The sequence below is a fragment of the Erithacus rubecula genome, assembly GCF_903797595.1.
Source record: "Erithacus rubecula genome assembly, chromosome: 3".
In the NCBI taxonomy this organism is placed as follows: Eukaryota; Metazoa; Chordata; class Aves; order Passeriformes; family Muscicapidae; genus Erithacus; species Erithacus rubecula.
This window is the reverse complement of record NC_136689.1, coordinates 114216151-114238469: the sequence shown is the minus strand read 5'-3', so window position 1 is coordinate 114238469 and position 22319 is coordinate 114216151. Positions and strand designations below refer to the sequence as shown.

The following is a 22319-nucleotide window of genomic DNA, read 5'->3' as shown; positions in this document are numbered from 1 at the left end:
ACAGGGCAAAGGCCATATATTAATTAGGAAGTAGGCAAACTGTGTATTTAAAGGAATATCTGATGAATAAAAGGAAGTTGCCATATAGCCAACTTCAAGATTGTACTTTGAGAAATTAGTTTAAAAACTGTAAATTTCTTGCATTTAATGCGTTTATGTTATTATTTGGAATACTTAAAACCTGGTCTGCAGAGGAAAAGGAAACAGCTTTTTAGAGACTGTAGAGATTTTATTTTTCTCTGAGTCAGTAATGCTGGTTTTGTAATCCTTGGCATGTGGGGTTTCTTTAACACGTCAAAATTGAGAAACAGTTGAGATTGGGTAATGGGAAGCATGATTCTGTTGCATGATTATTTTTGAACTCTTCAGTACTTGTGATTCTGCACTGAAAAGTTGTGTTTTTGGAGAAGAATATGATTATCATAGGCCTTTGATTTTTGTGTGAGCAGTAGGTTCCAAAAATTTTGGTTTTAGTCACTATTTCCATTGTAGTGTATCACCTGGAGGAAGAATAATCACACGTCTCTGTCTGTTCCACGTTAAGTTTCCTGGCCTTCCCTTTCCTCATATTTTCTCCAATAAAATGGCGCCCTTGGTTGCTGGTGCATGCCTGGGCTGTGGGGCTCCTGTGTATTTATTACTGGAGCAATGTGTTTGTTAGTAATAGAGGGTCACAGCAGGAAGATGCCTGCAGGCTGTTCTGTTCAGCATTGTTAAGCAAAGTAGCTTAATATACCCCCTCTCTCCTAGATACCCTGAATTTCTTTAAAGAATGCCTTTATTGTATATTTTCTAAATGTTACAAGTTTTAGAAATCGCTTGTTTCTTGAAGTTTTTTTTGGAAAAGCCTCCTCTGCCCCCTTCCCCCTAAAACAAAACAATGAGCTATTACGAAATGTAGGATACATCAGTATGTCCTCTTTAAAAATACCACGTTATTTGGTCTAAATAGCTGAAAGCTTCTTTTGTCTGTCAAGGACTGTTATTTGAAGGTGGTTATATCTACGGGACAGGGTTTAACATAGTGAGATACCTCATTTACTTAGACATGTTCTCAGTAGAAGTTCCTGCTCTTTTTGTGTGTGGATCATGGCAAACTAACAGAAGTTCAGACTTTGGTTCAGCAGTCTTTAATTCCTCTAGAGATTTCAGTGTTATTAACCATATAGGAAGTTATGACCTCAACACAGAGGTGCACACACAGGGACAAATGATGACTAATAAAACACATAAAGCATTAGTTAAAATCCTACTGTTACAATATTGGTGTTAACCTAGACTTTAGACATAATGCAACAAGCTTTCTGGGCAAATCTTATGGCTGTGTGAGGTAAGAAAATAAGGTTCAAAGTTTTGGAAAGATGGATGTAATTTTTAAGACCAGTCAAAGACTGGATTGTCAGCAATTCAAATGTAACTAGCAATTTATGTGTTGAAGTGCTACTGTGAGTTTATATTTTGCATGGGTTAATATAAATTAGCTGTCATGTAAATGACTGTTCTGAAGATCCCTTATGAAAGGTACAATTTAGGATAGGCTTGCTGGTTGTGTGTGTAGAGTTGCACACTAAAAAATGCTGAAACATGACCCAATGGATGGGTCTCCTCTGTGCCCTGACAAAATATGTTAGTGGGTTTTTTAATATTTATTTTTTTTATTATCTCAGGACCTCCATAGTCAGAGACATTTCTACTTGCATGCAGCTTGCTTAGTAAGCTCTACATGATCAGTACTGTTTCTGTACTCAGGAGTTTAGGTGTTTGTTAATCCCTAGTTTTGGATTTTGTGATTTCTATTTTTTCATTCTCTTGTGTGTGGAATTCCTATCACAGTATTTTTGATGCAATCAGAAATGCAGTTTAGTTGTGCTCTTTATTCTCCTTGCTGCTGCTTTTACCTCACAATGTTCCACTGCCACTTCTATCAGGAGTGTTGGTTGTGCAGCTTTACAGTGCCTGATGTGTGTCTCACTGTAATCTAGGTACTGTGCTTCTATGGACTTTTCAGAGTACCAGTTCAGTACATCCTGGTTTTTTTTACTACAGTACTACAATAGAGCAGCTTTTACTGTCCTATGTCAAAGCATTTGCATGCTCTGTGAAACAGCAGAACTTTTGTTACTGGTTTCTGTGCTACACTTGCAATTGATGCAAAACTTTCTCTGACCTAAGAGCGCTTGCATTTCAACAATCTCTTTTTGCCTCTTTTCTGTGATAGAAATATTCCATTTTCTTGGCACTTTGAGAATTTCATGTTAACTAATTGACAAATGGTGAGGTCACAAAGTAAGTAGTTGTTATTGCAGTGTTTTTATAAAGAATACCTGCAAGTTCTTCAAAATCATGGCCTTTGGCTGGTTTACTTGCTTAAGAATATGATAACAAGCAATGAAAGTAGTTACCTCTCCACTGAGATGCCCAAGTTCTACAGTGGTGATTTATGTGCAATTGCCAAATTGTAGGTTCCTAAATCTGGAAAAGAATTTTCAGTACCTGTTACTGAATAAATAGGCATTATTCTTGCTTTTCTGACAGAGGGAGTGCCACAGTCATAATTGCTTTGAGTACTTTCTGTTTAAATGGGAAAAAAATCAGTTGGGAAGGTAAAAATGAGCTAGTTGCTTTTCACTGTAGGCAGGAAATATTGTGATGAGTATTGCAGAATTTAAAAAATAGAGAACTTTGAAACACCGAGAAAAGGTTATTAAGTATAAAATAATTTTTATTAAAACACATCTGTTTAAAAGCCTTTTGTGCTCAATGTCTTATCCAGTTTATTCTTTATTTAGAAATTGGCTGAAACAGAGTATTAAGTATTTTAGGCAGTAATTTAAGATGTTTTTACTTCCTGTTTCTTTTTGCAGACTTTATATTAAAACAAGTAGGGAACTCAGAAATACTGATTATAAAGTAAATGAGTGGTTTACAGAGTGAGACACAGTATTATGGTATGTTAAAAATAATAGAACCTGAGCTGGTATTTAAATAGCTGCTGACTGTAGAACAGGAAACAAATGCTATTATGCTGAACTTTGTGCCTCAAGATCTGCCTGACATGGTGTGCCAAAAGGCAACTTGTTTTCTTTTTGTGGTGCAGTTCTGTACCTATATGGAAGGGTAGAGACAGATTTAAGTGGATTGGCAGGAGAGTCAGGATTAGTAATGGCAACACAGGATGCCTTTGATGCTCGATAAACCTTGTCATCAGCTGGTGGTGAAAGCATTTCAGGAATACTGTGACCTTCTCTGATTAGTATTGAGTTTACATGAAAAAGTGCTGAGATAGGTTCTTCAATATCCTGACTTTTACTGATGGTTACTAAAATTAAGAGCTAAGAAGGCTTAAGATGCTTTGAAATCAAAGTAACAAATTGTGTGGTAAAGTATTTAGTACTAGTGCAGGTGTGGATGGGACAGTATTGTAGGCTGGAGTAATTTACTTATGAAAATTGATACAAGCTTAACACTGTGTGAGGTTGCTCATCTTCCCCTGCTAGTGTCAAGTGTCTACATTTGGTTTACAGTGACCTTGTCCACAGGGGGTGTTTGTCCCTGGTCTTTGACCTTCATGGTAGGCATCCCAAAAAAAAAAAAAATTGCAGATTTTTTTTTTAAGAAACCATAAGTGGATTACCCTTTTATTATTTTTTTTCCTGAGTGCTGCTTGATCAATAAACATAGATACTAGTGTGTGATTAGAACTTACATATTTTTAGATGGGTATTACAGACAATAAGTACTACAAAGGAAAATGATTGGGAATATACTAATGATGATAGATCTTCATTAGTAGTTTCTACATGGAACTGCTACTTCAGAAGAAAGTGAATTTTATTCTGAAACAATTAATGTTAAAGTATGTGATTCTCAATTGGATGTATTTCTATCCAGGAATATGATTTGATACTTCATTGTTTTGTAGTACCTGCTATCTTTGTAGTATCTGATATCTTTTGGCAAGGATTTTCATTGAATTTTGCTGTAGAAAGTCCTATGTAATAACTTGAAACAAATTAAAATTTTTAACACATACTATATTTATGCGGTACATCATTAAATTCCCACAACATTTTTTTATAACCTTGTTGTACGCTTCCACCTGTTTTGCATGTGGACTGCAGTCCCTTTGACTAGAAGTGAAGCTGCTCACAGTAGCTTGCTTAAAAATAAAAAAAGTCAGTTCCTTGCAAATAGATAAGTAATTTAAGAGTAGGAAAACAAGATGTTATAGTTAACCTACTTCAGGTCTCTACTGAATTGATATTAACTATATTAGCAAATTAATAGAAAACAAAATTCATATATAGGTATGTCTTTGTAGATTAAACCAGCTTTTTTTTCCCTGGGACAGGTTGCTGCTGTAGTTTAATTATTATTGTTCATACAGGCTTTGTTTAGGGAAGCCTCTCTCTTAGGGCTTTCAAACTCTTTTTTCTTTTTTTTTTTAAACCTTGTCCCATAAATTTCAGGGAAATAATCAGATGAACTTTACTTTTAAAAACTAAAGTAAACAGTGGGAATTTTAAGATATAAATGGATTTTTCCAGCAAATTGTAGACTATAATCAATTATTATTATGTTATGTACTTAGTGCTGTTAGCATGCTGATAACACATGAAAGTGGTGTTTGAATTTTTCAAGATATTTCTAAAGTGCTTCTGTGCTGAGCCTGATTTCAGCACTAGCAGTACTTCTACCTAGTCACCACAGCATCATTCCCAGGAAGAACTGGCTTTTTAATGCTGAAGTTTTATAGCCTTCATTGTAAAGGACCAGAGACAGTTGTTGCCCTTAAGATTTATTTTTTTTTTTAATTTATTTTTTTTTAGCCCTGATGCAATTTGTTGAAACCCTATAATAAACAATGATTTTTGCCATCCATGAAATTATTACTGTTCATTAGCAGGCAAGATGTTGGAATTAGCTACTGTGAAATTCAACATGGAGTTTGTTATGTGGACTCTTGTCTAGCAAATGCTGCTATGGAGCCTCTTGAGTTTAGTTGAGTTAAGAGGCCCTGCATTTTGTGTGGTTTTTTTTTTTTTGGTTTGTTTTTTTTTTTAATGTAGAGTACGTCCATATGGTAGACACCAATCTGTGGGAGATCAAAAGTTGATTTTCCATTTAGTGTATAAATAGCAAGAGTTAAACAAAATTGGATGAATAGCTGGGTTAAGCATATGGCATATGTTCAAATCTGTTATCCCATTCTTGAAAGTTCATTCTCTTCTTGTGATCAGAGGACAATAGAATGAAACAAGAAAATATTCTAAATATGGGTAATTAATCAATTTACTAAATGTTTAAATTATATCAGTCACTGAATTTACAGCAGTTAATGAGATTGTACTGTGATTTTACTCTTATTTACAACTGATTAAATATTTAGGCTTTTTTGTTTGTTTGTGTTCAGCAGTCTTCAGAACATCCCAGCATTTACATGGGGTTTCTGTGCATCTTCAGTCAGTAGGTACATGATGTAAACTGAGCTGGAAGTGGCGTTGGGAAATCCAATCCTTGCTTCTAATTTCAGTGAATATGTCTTGTTAAGTACAAAATCCACCTTAAGATATCAGATTTCCTTGTTAATTACAAGCTTGTTAGTTTAGTGTCTCCTGGTCAAATTGTCTCAGTTGTCAGCATCAGTAGTGTCTGGAAGGTGTGCCAAGTGACAGGCATCTTGCAGTTCTAGGGAACATTCTTGGAAAATCTGTGTGACTTTGCCTTGTTTCCATGATGCCACCTCCTTGGAGCACGTGGGTGATACCACTGGGGTTTAGGCACATAATACTACTGTACTCAGGCCATACATAGGTTCATTGAGCAGTCCACCTGCTTGGTTTTGGGGTTTGAAGATCCAGTGTTGCTGCTTATTCTGTCACTTAAGGCTTGCCCAGTCCTACAACTTCTCTTTTCCTGTTCTACACCTACAAATTGTTTTTCCTGTTGTTAACACATTACTATGCATACTGTATTGTTAATGACTCACATAAGGATCCTGATGTCTGTATTCTTCAGGATTTTGACTATTTTTCTTTTCAGAAAGCAGGTGGTAAGCATTTTGTCAGCTGCTCTACAGTGTTATGTGGTCTTTACTGTATTTTGGGGCTAGAGGGAACTGAGGTGTAGCATGGTAGTAGCACCATACTGCAGCTCTAGGAAGGTGCAGGTAATGCTGCTCTTCAAGTTGTTTTCAAATAATGTGCCTGCTGCCTGGAATGAGTTAGGAGAACAGTCATGTACTTATGAGTGAGACCACTGTATCATGGGATCCACTAAAATCTTACAAGAAAGAGCATTCTCGGAGATAAGAAAGAATCTTGCCTTGGCACTGGAGCAGAACAGGCAGAAAAGCAACTAGATCAGATAACTGTCTTGAAACAGATTGCTTTTTCTCTAATACCATGCTCTTTCTTTAGGCTTGTCATTCATGCTCAAGTTTTCATCAAAACCATGTCAATCACTGTGTTTCACTTCTAAAATCAAAGATTAGTGATTTCCCACCCCCCCCCCTTACAGAATGTAGCAACTCTTTGTAGCCTACTGCTCCCTTTAGTTGCTAGAAACAATTTCTGTCTTTAAGTATGGGAAGAATGTATTCCAAAAGAAATTGTTCAGTTGGAAACAAATACATAGTGTTTGTACAAATAGTAGTCTTAATGCATAGTGATCTGAGTATATGTTGATTAGCCATTTGTTACCCATGACTAAATGATAAATCACTGTGTATATACTTTAAACAATCTGATTTGCCCAATAGTGATAAAATGGAATGATGGAATTCATGTCAATCCATGAATTTACTTGTGCTTTTTTTGTCATATGGGCTACTACATGCATTGCAATGAATTAAGTTTGTTATGGAAATAAAATTATGGTTGAAAATATCACTGCTTAGGATCCTAGGGAAAAATGCAGGGACAGTACTTGCATGTATGAAAAGGATTGGGATCAAATTAAAATATCTGCTTCTATATGATGATAGGTTTTCTCTAACTTTTTGGAAAGGTGCTTGGGTCACTATAAATGAGGTCTCAAACTAGTGCTTAGACAGAAAAATTATGCATTCAGTGCTTTGTTGCATTCAGAGATTTAGGATTCTTACATTAAATAAGAGAGTTTAGTTTTGCATTAGGGGTAGGTTATTTAGGATGGCATTCACTGAGGTCTTGCCAAATATAGGAGGCTTAACTTGATTAATGAAGATACTTTCTTCAAATTCTTCATATTTATTAGACTTGAATTGTGTAGTGGATTCTCTTAACAGAGCTGCACTTTAAGGAACTACTTTCCATTGCTGTGTGAAATCCTTGAGATGTCAATACAGGAAATTTTACCTGAACTAGCTTTAAGACTTCAAGATCTGTTTCCTTAGTTTTGTGTTTGGAGTTTCTTTCCTTCACCACTGTTAGTTACTTTTCTCCTTGCTTTTACAGAGGTGGTCTTTTCTTTGTGATTATTTCCCAGGTATTAATGAGCATGAGCACAGTGATGAACCATACAATGCACATGCATCTTTTCTGTTTTACTGTACCACAGTCTTTGTGATTTGTAAGGCTATATGTTGTGCTCCCTTACTTAGGGAGTCATGCCAACTGAAAATATATATAGTGCAAATACCCTCTATGTGAAAAGTGTTGTCATGTAAGTGGTGTACTGCAAGTGTACCATTTTCCTGTGTTGTATTCCTTGGTTGGATCTTAACAGAGTTCTGGGGCATGAGTTCAATCATAGAGTCTACCTCTGGTTTCCCTCTTCTCAGAGGTATCTCAGTTAAGATAAATTAGCTGTAGTTCTTCTCTATGTATCCTGAGAATTGTAAAATATCCTGAGTTGGAGGGGATCCACAAGGACCATCACGTTCAACTCCTGGCTCTGCACAGGACAGTCCCACAGGTCAGCCTTGAGATGCAAGTGATACTCAGCTCTAAACCTAGAATGGTCTCTCTCTGTCTTTGGTTTGTTTGCTCCTGAGCAACCCTGGGGAAAAAAGGCCCATCAGTACAAGGCTGAGATTGGTCCATAGATTACAGATTGAATACTCTTGAACTGCATCAGATTCAAATAAGAGAGTAGCAGTGTAAATTACTAAGTGAGCTTATATACACTGACTTTTTGTTCTATGTTGTGGAGTTACTTGAGATTAAAATATTTGTTTAGCTTGCCTGTGTGATCTCATCTTTGGCTTTATACTCTTTATGCTCTTTACTGAATTGTTATTGCACTAAGTAGAATTATGAAGAGGTTATATATTTTGAGTGAGAAACCTAGGAGCAGCATTCTCCTAAAATAAACGTCATGTTTGAACCAGTGAATTGTTGGATTTTTAAGTTTATTATTAAAAGTTTCTAAGTTGTTATTATAAGATGTAATAATGTTTTTTCCATGATGACTGTATGTAATTAGATTTTTCTAAAAGCTAAGGTGGAACTGATTGCCTAGGAAAGTTTTGGATGTACCATTCCTGAAGGTGTTCAATGCCAGGTTGGATGCAGCTCTGAGCAGCCTGGTCTAGTTGAAGGTGTTGCTGCCCATGGCAGGAGGGTTGGTACTAGGTGATCTTCAGGGTCCTCTTCCAACCTTAACCATTCAAGGATGATTCTATGAAGGTGAAAACATCAGCAATACCAACTGACAAATTCTAATGACTTTGAGAATGATGCCTTCCTTTTTGCATCTAGTCTTGCCTTTAGTTCATGATGCCTTAAGAGTAAACTATTTAGGACTGAGCAGTGAACTGTAAGTCTAAATATGAGAGCAAGAAGTTTCTGAAATCAGTCTTTCTAATTGTCAGATGCATTAGAATTATGTAAGCTGTCATGCAAAACTCTGGAAGACAATGTGTAAGGAAAATAGTTGGCAGAAAAATTAATTTTTTGCTTTACTTACATAAAAGCCTATCTTCTAAAATATTATTAACCTGAAAGATTAGAGATCCACATGTAGATAAAATACTGGATGTGCTCCATCTGTATTGTTGTTTGAATTTGCTTAATGCCTTCTCAATATGTGTTCATAGACTCACAAGGTGAGTGAAATTGGAAAGGACTTCTGCAGGTCATGGGTCCAGCTCCTGTCTACTTGGGCAAAGGCACTTAAACCATATTTCCCAGAACCATGTCCAGGCAGCTTTTGAGTATCTCCAATGATGGAGACTCTACAACCTGTCTGGGCATCTTCCAGTGCTCAGTCACCTTCACAGTGGAAAAGTGTTTTCAGTTTGTGCCCATTGCCTCTGCTCCTGGCACTGGGCACCACTGAAAAGAACCTGGTTTTGTCCTTTTTGCATCCCCTTCAGGTATTTATGTACATTGATATGCTCTCCCCTGAGTCTTCTCTAGACTCAACCATCCCAGATCTCTCTCTTCTCTCATCAGCCCTGTAATTATCTTCCTGAGCCTTTTCTGGACTCTGCAGTGTGTTCATACATCTTGTGTACTGGGGAGCCTGTATCTGGACACAGCACTCCAGGCGAGGCCTCGCCACTGCTGATGAAAGGAGCAGGATCACCTCCCTCTTCCTGCTGCCAGCACTCCTGCCAATGCAGCCCAGGATAACCAGTAACCTTTGCTGCAAGGCCACGTTGCTGGCTGATGCTCATCTTCATGTCCAACAGATGCTTTGTGAAGCTGCTTTCCAGCTGCTCGTTCTGGGAGTGTGCCTGATCTGAGTGGTGCCTGGGGCTGTTCTTCCCCAGATGCAGGTCTTTACACTTGCCCTTGTTGAACTTGATGAGCTGCCTGTCAGCCCATTTCTCCAGCCTGTTGAGGTCTCTCTGGCACAGCTGTTGGATGTATCTGTCACTCCTTCCTGTTTTGTTATCTGCAGACTTGCTAAGGGTCTGTTGTGCCCCTGTGATTAATGAAGATGCTGAACAGAATGGGACCTGGTGTTGATCCCTGATGTACACTTCTAGATACTGACCTCCAGCTGGGTTTCATGGCACCTTCTGGGCTTGGCCATCTAGCCAATTTTCAGTCCACATCACAATCTGGTCAGCCAGTCCATCCTCCATCAGTTTCTCTGTGGATATTGTGTAAGGGCCAGTGTCAACAGACATTACCCATTTGCTCTCCCATCCCAGTGAAGCCAGTCGTTTCATTGTAGAAGGCTCCTGGGGCACTCAGGCATGACTTTCTCTTTGTGAATCTGGGCTCACCCTTCCTGGGCACCTTCAGATTTGTTCCATCATCTTCCCAGGGGTTCTGAGATTATCAGAGCCTTGAAATTTCATGAATGGACAATTAACTTTGTCATCTTATTGTTGGTAGTGGACAAATGGAGCAAGTATATCCAAAAGCAGAATTATTACAGAAGTGAAACTTCTGGAGTTAAATGACATAAACCTCTTTTTGATAGCGTCTGGGATGTAATGGAGTCTTGAGTAAAGAAAAATCCCCTATTTTGTCTGGAAACCTCCTGTGTCAAAGTTATAAACTCAGTAGAAACACAGTAATGAAATGCTGTTGTAGAGTATGTTTGTTAAATATTTAGCTAAGGTGTCTTTAGAGCACAATGGGTGCCTCAAAAGAAAGGCAAGTAATAGTTCCTGTGCTTGTGCCCAGGATCTGCTCTACTTTGAGTAGGATTATAGTTGCATGTTTTCTCTGATGCAGGAGTTAATCGGTAATTTACAAGTATGCATAAGCGTTTATTTTTAAAAAGAAACATAAAATATTACAGCTTAAAAAAGGATAAGATTATATTTTACACACTCATGCCTCCATGTATATATGTATAAACTTATTTATGTCCCCTTCTCTAAAAGGGGAAAATCACCATATTAGTCTTTCTCAGTCTTTGTGCTTCCCCTAAAAGAAGAAACTGAGTCTCTATTACCTTTGCATCAGATGAAGCTATGCTAGGAAGGTTGTCGTGCCCTTCTATTATGGTTTATGATGCTGTGAGTGTTCTTCAGTCACATGCTAGTTTTATAATTGTAATGCTGTTCACTGCTTACACATTCTTGCCAAGCATCCATACTCTGTCCATATCACACACACTTTGAGTTGTAGCCACAAGTTTTCATGTCCTTTAAGGTTAGCTAAAACTTTAAAAAATGTCTTGCTATGCTAATAAAACCTCTGCAGCACTTGGACCATGTTTAAAAAGTTATTTTTAATAGTGTAGAAAATGAGAACTATTTCTTGTATCATCTTCTGACAGATACAGCACGTGCCACTTGGATTCTGTGTTCGTATTTCTTATACAGCCAGCCTTGGGTGAACATAATGGAAGGACAGGCAGCAATCTAGGATGACAGGAATTCAGGAAGACAGTCAAAACTGAAGAGTTGTGTTTTTGACAGACATCTTCTAATCTTGCTGAAGTAATGTAAGATGTTGCCGCCTCTAAAAGAGATGGTAACCAACTCTTGCCAACTGTTACTCTGCTCTAAGTAGGTACTACCGTTTCCCTAGCAGAACACTAGTCATGGAATCACAGAACAGCCTGGCTTGGAAGGGACCTCAAAAGATGATCTGGTCCAACCTTTCTTGGGAAAGGGGACCTAGATGAGACTATCTTGTGCCCTGTCCGGCTGTGTCTTGGAAACCTCCAGCAATGGGGGCTGTACTGTGTAGCTTGGTGAGATTGTTCCAATGATGGATTGTTTTTAATCAAGCTCTAGCTGTGCAGTGACTTCATAGTGTGCACCTGCACCTTGAGTGGTGACTGAAGTGCTACACTGGAGTGGGAGAGGGAGAACGAGCAAGTTCATTTGTGCTGTTCTGATGGTGGCAGGAGGCTGGGTCAGACAGCTGTGGGCAGTGCTACCTGAAACTGCTGATACACAGTGCTGAGAGGGCTGGTGTCAGTGCCCTCAGAACTCTTCTACAGTTTTCTCAATTTAGGCAACAAAACCACAGCCTGTGAGTTACAGTAGTTAAAAAAATAACTTCAACTGTTCTGTGGTTTAATATTATGTGCAGTTTCATTGTATTTGTTTTTATTAGCAATATAGTATGTAAGGAAACAGGCTTGCCATTAAACATCACCTTGGTTTTGCAGCCAAGAGGGTTTATTATACTTGCTTCCAGATAAGGTTTTGTTTTGTTTTTTTTCCCTTAAAGATCATAGTTTGGGTTGGAAGGGACCTTTAAAGATTCTCTAATCCAAACCCCCTGCCATGAGCAGGGATATCTGCAACTGAATCATCCAGTTTGACATTGAATGGTTCCAGGGATAGGGCATCTACTGTTTCTATTGGCAATCTCTGCCAGTGTTTCACCACGCTCATGATAAAAAATTTCCTTTTATCTAATCTGATAATAAGACATAAAGATTTTTATTATTTTAATGGCTGCTGTAGAAATTGCTTTAGTGAAAGTAACAGGTTGCTGAAAACTTGCATTCATGTATTTTACCACTATATTTTAAATTGTAGAAGGTTTGGCTAGGAATTTTTGTCATCTTTGTTTAACTGAGTTGCTGAAAGTTTAGTATTTTGTTTCTGCAGAGTAAAACTGGTGTATACCTTCACTTGGGATTGTTTTACAATCTGATATTTCTAAGTGGCAACCATTGTCCTTGCCCTTGTACTGTAGTGTCTGATTTTCTTGCTGCTTTTTATTATACAGTCAGTTGCTTATTACTGATTCTCTTTAAATAAGATTGAAGTCTTGCATTTGTTTTTGTTGGTTTTTTGTTTTAGTTTGGTTTGGGTTTTTTTAAGGAAATAGGGGTAATTTAGTGGTAGTGGTAATCCTCTGTTCGGAAAAATACAGGAAATTATCTGAGTATCTTGTTTGAGTGTGTGTGTTTATGTGTATGCACATAAATTTTTACCAGTATACACTTGTTTTAGGAAGATCTTTAAATAGCTGTATCAAGTAAGACCCAACTTTGTGCTTTAAAGTCAACAGGTTGTTTCAGTTGTGCAGTTAATAGCAGGTCATTAGTTTTCAAGAACTCCCAACTGTAACGTTGGGAGAATAAAACATGTATGAAAATCACTTGATTTTTTGCTTTTAGGTGCTTGAATATTTTATGACATAGTAACAGCTTTAAATTCTTTCTTTTGTGTAGATATGTGTATATATGCATCTATATACACACATATGTATTAAGGCAAATATGAAGGATGCTTTATTTCTCATTTTTCTTTTTTACTTTTTTCTTAGCTCTGTGATGCAACAGTACAATTGTTTTAAAGCAAAACCCCTTACCAACTACATAGTGGGTGCTGTAGGTGGAATGGTGGCAATAGTTTACTTAGTGAGCTGTATTTAAACTTAGCAAAAAATAAAACCCCATTGTAAATCACTCTATGTGGGTAGGATTGTTGTTGAAAAAAATTGGCAAAACTAATAGTTGGATTAATTCCTTAATCTCTTGATTAGCGATCACTTTAGCAAAAGCTTATTTATTACTACCTCAAGGTATCCAGTTGCATGGCTTTTCATCAGTTCTATTACTTTGTCTAATATATTATGGAAGGATAAAGTTGAAGTATTTGTGAGTTCCCAGCACTTGTTTCTGTGAATTAACGTAAGCGATTTTTCTGCATAGGAAAGTGTGTATTTAAAACTGAACATATGTTGGAATGCTTTCCCTTCCTAGGTCTTGGTTATTTCCTTATTGCCACTTTATTTTTCTTTTTTTTCCCCCTTTGAATGTTGTTAATCTACTGAATTATCACAAGAGCTGACATTTTCCTTTCCAAATGGGTGCTGTTCAAAACAAGGTGCAGAGAAGTTAACAAAAAAGGCTAGCTGAGACCCCCCACAAGCCAAGAACTCCTAACATGGTTGCTTTAGTGTTCTCTCTTGTCCATATGGTAGGATGGAAAATGTGTTTAATGTCTGGTAATTAAGGAAGTCGAATAAAAAAAAAAATAAATCTAAAGGTACTTGTTACTTACTTAGTGTTTGCTAAACAAAGCAGCAAAGCTGTCATTCATCATTTTAAGATGAATTGCAAGTTGATGCAGTAATAATTTTGTTTCTACACAGAGCTTTAAATCACTGGCATAATTAAAACAGGGCTGAATTTGGAAAACAGATTTATATTAGTACCTTATTAAAATTAGTTTTAATTAATCATAAGAATTCAATATATGCTGAATCTGTTATTTACTTTTTTTCTATCTAAAAAAAAATGCTATCGTATAATTCATACCATAAATTTTAGTCTAATCAGGAATAGCCCTTTGTATTCCTCAAGAAAATTTGTATTTCTGTTGTGCTGCTGATGCTCTGTAACTTTGGAGAAGAAAACATTTGGAAAGATGCCAGTTCTACAGAGAAATTATTTTTATTATGTAGCAAGGAAAGTGAGAAACAAAGCATGTCGCAAGGCAACTGGAGAAGTTTTTTTATAAAAAAAAATAAAGCTCAACGCAAAGTAACAGTGGAGCACTGACTGTGTACTACCATGGTTGGCTTGTAACTGTCAAACTGATGTAAACTGTCCATGTTGTTTGAAGACAGACAGGATTATAATCCTGTTTATAATGAGCATGGAATCAACAAATCTACACAAAAATTGGAATCAGGAAAAGAAAATAGTTTTACCCAATTTCTGCTCTCCCCACTTAACATTTTTGCCATGTCTTGACTGTACCACATGAAATATTCCAGGTGCAGGATGTAATCAAGAGTTTTTTGCAGTACTAATGTGAAAATAACTACTTGGAAATCTTTGTTCCTGTTTTGTTTTGTTTTTTTTTTTAAGGACCACTACACCAGGAGAAACTAAACTTCTGGCTTCTGAGGTCTATGATATCCTTCAGTCTTCCAACATGTCAGACATGGACAATGTGAATGAGATGAACTATCGTCGGCGGAAAGCACAGTTTTTCCTGGGCAGCACAAATAAGCGTGCCAAGACAGTGGTTCTGCATATAGATGGCCTTGATGATTCGGTAAGGAAACCTTCAGAGCTGCTGTAAATAAGGCATGCTGTACTGAGATTTAGTTTAACCCCAGAAACCCAGTCAGGCTCCTTGTGTGACATTGTCAATTGTCAGCAATTTCTCTGAATTGTATTTTGAAGCATGAGATTTATATAAAATCTTGTGTAAATTGAGCTTACTCAGAATACCTAAAGAAGATGTTTTAAGGCAGTTTTCATGATGGTTTTTCAAGAAATAAACAAGTTGCCCTCAGTATTTTTTACTTAAGGATCTCTTGTGGTTGTATGTGTTTATCTAAAAAGAGTTTCCATTTAGTTATGAGAGATTTCAGACACTAGGGTGTTTTTCTTAATTCCTAATTTAGAAATGCTGTGTTTTCTTTGAGTTGGTTTTGCTGCATCTTCCCATTGTCTGTGAGATCTTTTCTACTGTAGTGACCAGAATGGCATTTGAATTAATGAGGTCTCACTGAGTCTTTATGTAATGTCAGAATAACTTCTACAGATTTATCTACCATACCCCTGTAGATAACACCCCAGGGCCATGTTTGCCTTTTTACGGCTGCCAAACAGCATGTAGGCTGTTTAAGCATTATCCACAAGTGCCCTCCGGACTCTGTATCTTTCAGTTTTGTACCCATTTTAAATGATCAAACCTGATCCTTTGCTTTGGTGCTTTGCATTCTGCCAAGTAAGCATGTCCACGGGCCCAGTTTACCAACAGCATACCCACTGTTCTGTTTTCATAAGACCATAGTTAATTCCTTTAGAAATAACATGCTGTTCTAGCTCACTTTATACAAATATTTTTTACAGTTTTGGCCTTCCAGCATTTGCTCTGTCTAGAAAGGCAGTGCTTTGTCAACACCATTGGCTTTTCTGCTCTGTAAAATGTTTTTAATTCAGTCCTGTAAGCTGTTGTTTTTAAGCTTGTAGTTGATTTGTTTGTTCACAGGTATCTCCAAGCAAGAAATTTCTTCTACTTCTGCTTCATGAGTTTAGATATTTTGCCTGTAGTCCAATTCTGTCTTAAAAGCATGTCTTTGTTTTGAGCAAATGGAACTTAGCAATATTTGTGGAGTTTTCTCTCTCCAAAGTTTAAAGGTATTGTGAAAAACCATAGAGAATTTAGACAGTGATCTCTAGACAGCAGAACTGCAGGTAGATCACGCCAGCATGTTTTCCTAGCTTGTTGTTAAAGGAAAATCTGTCTGTGCAGAGGCTGAGATAACTGGTGTATGTAGCTCTGTATTTCATCAGATGATTAAATGTTAAGAGGTGCCCACCAGAAATTAAATATCCTTGTAATGCTGTTTTAAATGTTATGAGAAGTTGGGATTGGAAGGGTAATAAAACTTGTGGGCAAGAAAAGCCATTTAGTTTCATTCAATAGTTTATTCCTGACTTAAGTAGCAGAGATTAGGTTGCATGTATGAGTTTGAGAAGGCATAGTGAGTAAGCACAGAGCTTTAGACATGGTGTTCTCAGTCATTTACATTTGTAAATGGAAGCTGCTGGTAGAAATGGTTGCAGATCCCACCAATGCTTGTGGATTTCGAAACCTCAAATAGTAGATATTGATTTAGGAAGAGAGGGGAAAGGTTATTTTTTGTTTAATGTGTTGTCAGGTATTTTAACTTTAAGGTCTACTAATCAAATTTGGTGATAAAGGTAAAAAACAAGGCAGTAACTCAGGAGTTTGTGGCATACCCCTCAGTCAGTTTTCTAGTCTGTACATTTTAGTAGTGTTTGTGAGGGGCATGGTAATCAGGGTTTGGTGTATAAGGAAATAACCTAAATTTTGCCTGTGCCCATGCTTCAGCAGTACTATGCTGAAAGATGATAGTTGTGGATTGCTGGGGTTTGTGGCTATCTGCCAGTCAAATATCTTTTGCAAAGTATGTCTGTGCAGCAAAGCTGATAGCTGCCAAGCTACCAGCTTTTTAAGGAGTTTCTGTGGACCTTAATAAGTTTTGTGTTTTAAGAAATGATATACCAGTTATCTTATCACTGAAAAACCTGGGATCTTAAGGGTAAAAAGCTGAATTCTGTCACAGAATTGCTACACACCCAAATATGAATATATATTTTTAGGTTAAGAAGCTATGAAAGTGTTGCTTCCTGTGTCTAGAAGTAGTTTCAGCTTTCACCTGTGTAAGACAGCCTATCTTTGCATCAAATATTTCCTTTGAATGGGAAAGATAGCCTATCTGACAAAGTTATTTGTTGGAAAATGCAGAAATGTTAGCTATTTCAATACATAAACTTACACAAATGAATTGTTTCAATATACATGCTAAGCTGCTAAAAAAAATCCTAATGTGCTTCTATTCATTCTTCTAGAGATTAAAATAATTTAATTTGCTTATTGTGCATACAACTAGTGATTATTTGGTAACTAATGCAAATATACTTCAAAATAATTATTTAAAATCTTGCAGAAAAAGAAAAGTTAACTGTATCATTATTTTAAACCACTGTAAAGGCTGTCAGTTTATTTCTGATACAGTCCATCTTTTTTTATCCCCTTCTGTGCTAACAGTCTCTCCAAGTAGACTTTAATTCTTTTTGTTGCAACCATCTTGTGCAAATATTAAAAGTGGTATGGGTCAATGTAATGTTACAGCACAGTAGGTGATGTCACTTGCTTTAAACATAGCACTATGTGGGTTATCAACCAAATACTTTCCCTTTAAAATAAGAATTAAGTGTTTGCTATGCCATGATGTCTGTGAGCTGCCACAGATGAAGCAGCTGCAAGATACAGCAGCTGCTTTGATGCATTCAGTCAGTATGGAGCCAAGGTGTCTGATAAATAGCAACTTAAACACTAACTACTCATCAATGAGCACTTCAGTCAATCAGAACTTAACCAGAGGGGACTGTTTAGCTGATCACATGGAGAAAAACATTCTTTGCTTTTCAGCACTTTTCTCTAATTATTTACAGTTGATTCCATCCTTCTTTGACTTCTAAAGTGTAAGCAAATTTTTCTTTTGTGGCATGAATCTAATATTTGTATACTAAAATGTAAGTCTTAGTTTTTCTGTTACTCAACCACATTTTTGTAACCATTTGCTTTTAGACATACAGAAACACCTTAACAATTAATTGTGAGCATTTTTGCATGGTATATTTTTTAGTTCTGGGACTTTGTTTTTCAGTCTCGAAGGAATCTTTGTGAAGAAGCCTTGTTGAAAATTAAAGGTGTTATTAGTTTTACCTTTCAAATGGCTGTTCAGAGGTGTGTGGTCCGAATTCGCTCAGATTTAAAAGCAGAGGTAAGTACTTTGTAGCCCTCCAGATCCTCACATTATTGCATTCTTTTGCACTGAGCTCTTCCTTTTTTCCTGTGCTTTTGTAGGCACTGGCAACGGCAATAGCATCAACCAAAGTTATGAAGGCACAGCAAGTTGTGAAAAGTGAAAGTGGTGAGGAGGTAGGATCTGTATCTTTACAAATACCAATTGTTACAGCTCGGCTATATCTTACATATTGACACCTCTGTGCCAATAACATCTGATAGTAGGCAAAAATTTTTAAGTGTGAGTGTTACACAACCAGTACAAGGGGAATCAAGGGAATGCTATGTTAGGATATGAATCCATAGAACAGTTATAAAGAAATTACTGTTCAGAAGAATGACAGAAATACTGTAATTGATTTTCTCCATAATTATATGAAAAGGATCACAGTAAATATGGTGGGTTTTCTTGGTTGGAGTTGCTGATATGCTTTTGTTTCACAACTACGCTAAAAGGTAGTTTGTATTTACCTGATAGTTTCTCTTCCCTATAAATCTGAAACTTTTCTTGTGTATCTTCTAAGCATGGTAGGGGAGGTGTGTCTCACAATGTGCATGCCTGTCTCCCTGAACATGTACGTATTATAACTTTGATTCATTCTTTTAAGCTACAACATTGGACATAATTTTAATCTGTTGTATTTTGCCAGATGCTAGTTCCGTTCCAAGATACTCCAGTGGAAGTAGAGCAGAACACAGATCTACCTGAGTATTTGCCAGAAGATGAGAGCCCTACTAAGGAGCAGGACAAAGCAGTGTCTCGTGTTGGGTCACACCCAGAAGGTGCAGCAAGCTGGCTCAGCACAGCAGCAAACTTTCTATCACGATCTTTCTACTGGTGACTTGTATTTGGTGTTGAAAGACTGTGTGAATGAACCAACAAGGGGGCCAGTTTTCCATTGGTGTGGTGAACTGCCAAGTGCAATTTGCAATAAATCATCACAAAAATTTTAGATTAAGCAAACCTATGCTGCATTTTACATTTTATTGGACGTTTAGCCTGATAGGGCAGGGGTCAAAGGACAGAGGCCTCCAATCAAATTGTTCCTTCATTAGTTTTTCATGTAGATTTTTATTGCTTCACTTTTTAAAAATGGGTCCACTGTTATATACCAAATGTTTATGCTATACCTATAGAGCTTTAAGTTAAGTTTGACTTCACGTGAAACACATGTAGAGAGAATCCATTCAACTTGTCTCAGGGCCTCTGTGAAAGAAAATTCTTAATAGTTCCAGTTGTACATTGAATGAAATGCCCTTTTCATTTCTACATCCCTTCAGACTAACATTGTTTGTTCAATTTTCTAGATTTTGACTCCAGAGAAAAATACAGTCTGCCTCTATTTTTTGGCTTTTTTGCCAGCTGTGTTCACAGCATGAGCACAAGGACCCCCTTTTGCTGTTAAACTAGAATCACTACAGACTTGAAATGTGTAGCCCTTTTATGTATATTGATTTTTTCCCAGCCTGCCCTTAACCATTGGAGTGCTTAAGATAAGAAAAAAGGGACTGAAATAACACAAGTATGTATACATACATTGTACAGTAAATAAACTAGAACATATTTGTAATGATGGGTGTGACTGACTGATATATATATATATATACACACATATATATAACTAATAAATACCACTGACTGCTGTTTAGGCTAGCTGGGAAGACTAGCAGAAAAAGCTATGGTCTAATGTAGTGATGACCCATTGCAGCTCTGCCTGCAGAGAATAGAGGAATGTAGACTATATTTGATTAAGAAATGGTGTTTACTGTTAGGAAATATTTAATGGTAACTAAAACTTTAAACTTGAAATATAAAGCAGGACAGGATGCCTCTTTTGCCACAGTGCCACACTCGTAAATTTTGACTCCTTTTGTTTGTTTCCCCCTAACAATCCCAATATGCAATTACTGTTTCCTCCCAATGTCTTTCAGACTCCCATGAAGATACATCAGCTTGGCTTAAAAACATATGTAAACAATTGGCTTTGCCCTGTAACTTACAGACAGTATAAGTTTAAAGATGTCTTAGTAATTCCTGTGAGCAGAAGTGATAATAAAAGCAGAACTTCTGTAGGTAGAGAATAACATATATCTGAGCTGTTAGTAAACACTGTGCTTGAGAGGATTCAATACACAGTGCTTGAAAGCTGCAATGCCCCTGCTTTGTTGCACCAGAGAAATACAGCTGAGAACTTTGAAACATGTTATAAACTTCATTATACAGTGCTTTTTTTGTGGTAATGTATTTGCTATAATATGAATCATATTTACCACTTGGAGACTCAGAAAAGAAATTTAATGCATCAAAGTTATTCGCCTGTGCCCATGCACAAGGAATAAATAAAAAACCCCACAGGCTGTCATAGTACTACAGAAATGCTGAGGATATGATAATGTAAAATAATAAATAATAATAATAATAATGCAGGTCAGAGTTCACCCACCCAGGTTAATTGTCATTTTAAGAAAAAAAAACAACAAAATCTTGTTGGCAGACTAGATGTCTCATGTTTTTTAATATATCTAGTTTATTTTTGATTCAGGTTTACACGCACAGATTGAAAATACAGGCTTTTCAGGGCATGTATTGCTTTAAATATGTAATGCTATTCATATTGCTGTCTAGAATGTTACAGTACCAAATGTGTTTGAAAAGTCCTCTGTTCTATAGCCATGAATGCAGAGTTTTGTTTTTCTGCATTAACATCTGTTTGCATTTGCATTACTGCACATCTATTTACTAAAAGACTACACCCTTTGGATATAAATGGTTCAATACCAGTAGGTATTACAGTTTGTTTGTGAATTTGGTCTGTAGGTGTGCTTTTTATGACAGTATTGCAGCTCTTGTAGAACAGTTTAAGGCATCTGTAAAAGTTTTTGAAATACATTGTAAAATAATAAAGGATAATATAACTAAATAAAGTATGACTGGTGCCTTTTTAAATGTCTAAAGAAAATCTGGTGCCTTCTTAAATGTGCTGGCATTTTTTAAAGCTACTTGTGGTTTTAGAAGTTTATTCCTCTTTAGTTTGAACAGAGAGGAATGCAGATGTCCAGTCTTAGTGAGTCCTTTGCTGTATGTCACAGCAGGGCTTTTGTATATGTGTAGAATATGCTTACATTTCAAACAAAGGTTTCTGTAAAAAGCGGGTAAGCAGATGATTCTTGAGGATATTCTCTCAAATTCATTCTTAAGGGGGTTTTTAGACATTAGTTGTTTGTTTTGTTTTTTTTAAATGACTGATATGTTGGTCATATTTCATTAGGGAAATTAAGAAAAATGAATACTTCTGGAGAAATTTCTTTGATAAAATGGGAAGGGGGGGAAGTCACAGCACAGACTCATTAATTTTATGCTTGTACTTTGTCAGAGGTCAGATAAAGAATAAGAAAACCCTTTTGCTCTGACCTAAGGATATGACAAAAAAGAATTACTGCAAAACCAGAGCCTTCTAAAAAGAAGCTGAACTGGGAGACATGGCACTGGTATTGCATTGCAAAGTTGCCAGGGAAGTCACTGCTTACATCGTGGTGGAAGCTCCTGAATTGTCCTAGGGTATCGCTGTGTACAGCATAATGGAATAATCACTACCATGTTTCCTCATAAAGGGAGTAAATGCTGATGGGATAGGTAGAGGCAAAATTGAGGCTCATAGCTGTGCCTCTGTGAGCAGCTGTCAAAGCACTGTATGCATTCTACAGTACATGAAATACATTATACTCTGGCTTTCCCACTCCAAATCACCTATGGCTTATTCTGTACAAAAATAGCTGATGTGGCTGAGTTTTGCCACAGGCTGTGTAAGCTGCTGAGGGGGGGTACTGAGCAGGGCTAATTTGGAAGAAAACATTGCCTACCTAGGCAGATGCAAACTGGCAGGTGTGAAGTACTCCTGTAACTGCCTGCAACATAAAATAAAATGTGGGTGCTCCTTTTTGCCTCTGACAACGTTCTAGCTGTCAACTAACAGAGTTTAAAAACACACCTAATAAAAATTAGCAGCACCACTTCTTCCCATATTCCTTTGGGAGAAGGCTGGATCATAAAGTCTTTCCTGTTTCTTTGTACCTATTTCTTTTGAGTTCCTAAAACATTAACAACCCCTGTCTGTTAAAATTAAGGGTTGAAAACAGAGATGAGAATAAAGTCTCAACCCAT

The 22319-nt window shown here is 36.9% G+C and overlaps 1 protein-coding gene across 1 annotated transcript in view; it reads left to right on the top strand.

Annotated features, from left to right (window-relative positions):
- The window catches only part of ARMC1 (armadillo repeat containing 1), a 34198-nt gene extending 13558 nt beyond the window's left edge, over nucleotides 1–20640 (top strand). Inside the window, exons 4-7 of the mRNA XM_079300026.1 lie at nucleotides 14674–14863; nucleotides 18018–18134; nucleotides 18218–18292; nucleotides 18808–20640. Coding sequence (XP_079156152.1) covers nucleotides 14674–14863; nucleotides 18018–18134; nucleotides 18218–18292; nucleotides 18808–18999 — 574 coding nt within the window. The 3' untranslated portion in view covers nucleotides 19000–20640. The remainder of the gene's footprint in view (nucleotides 1–14673; nucleotides 14864–18017; nucleotides 18135–18217; nucleotides 18293–18807) is intronic.
- The last annotated feature ends 1679 nt before the right edge of the window (nucleotides 20641–22319 follow it).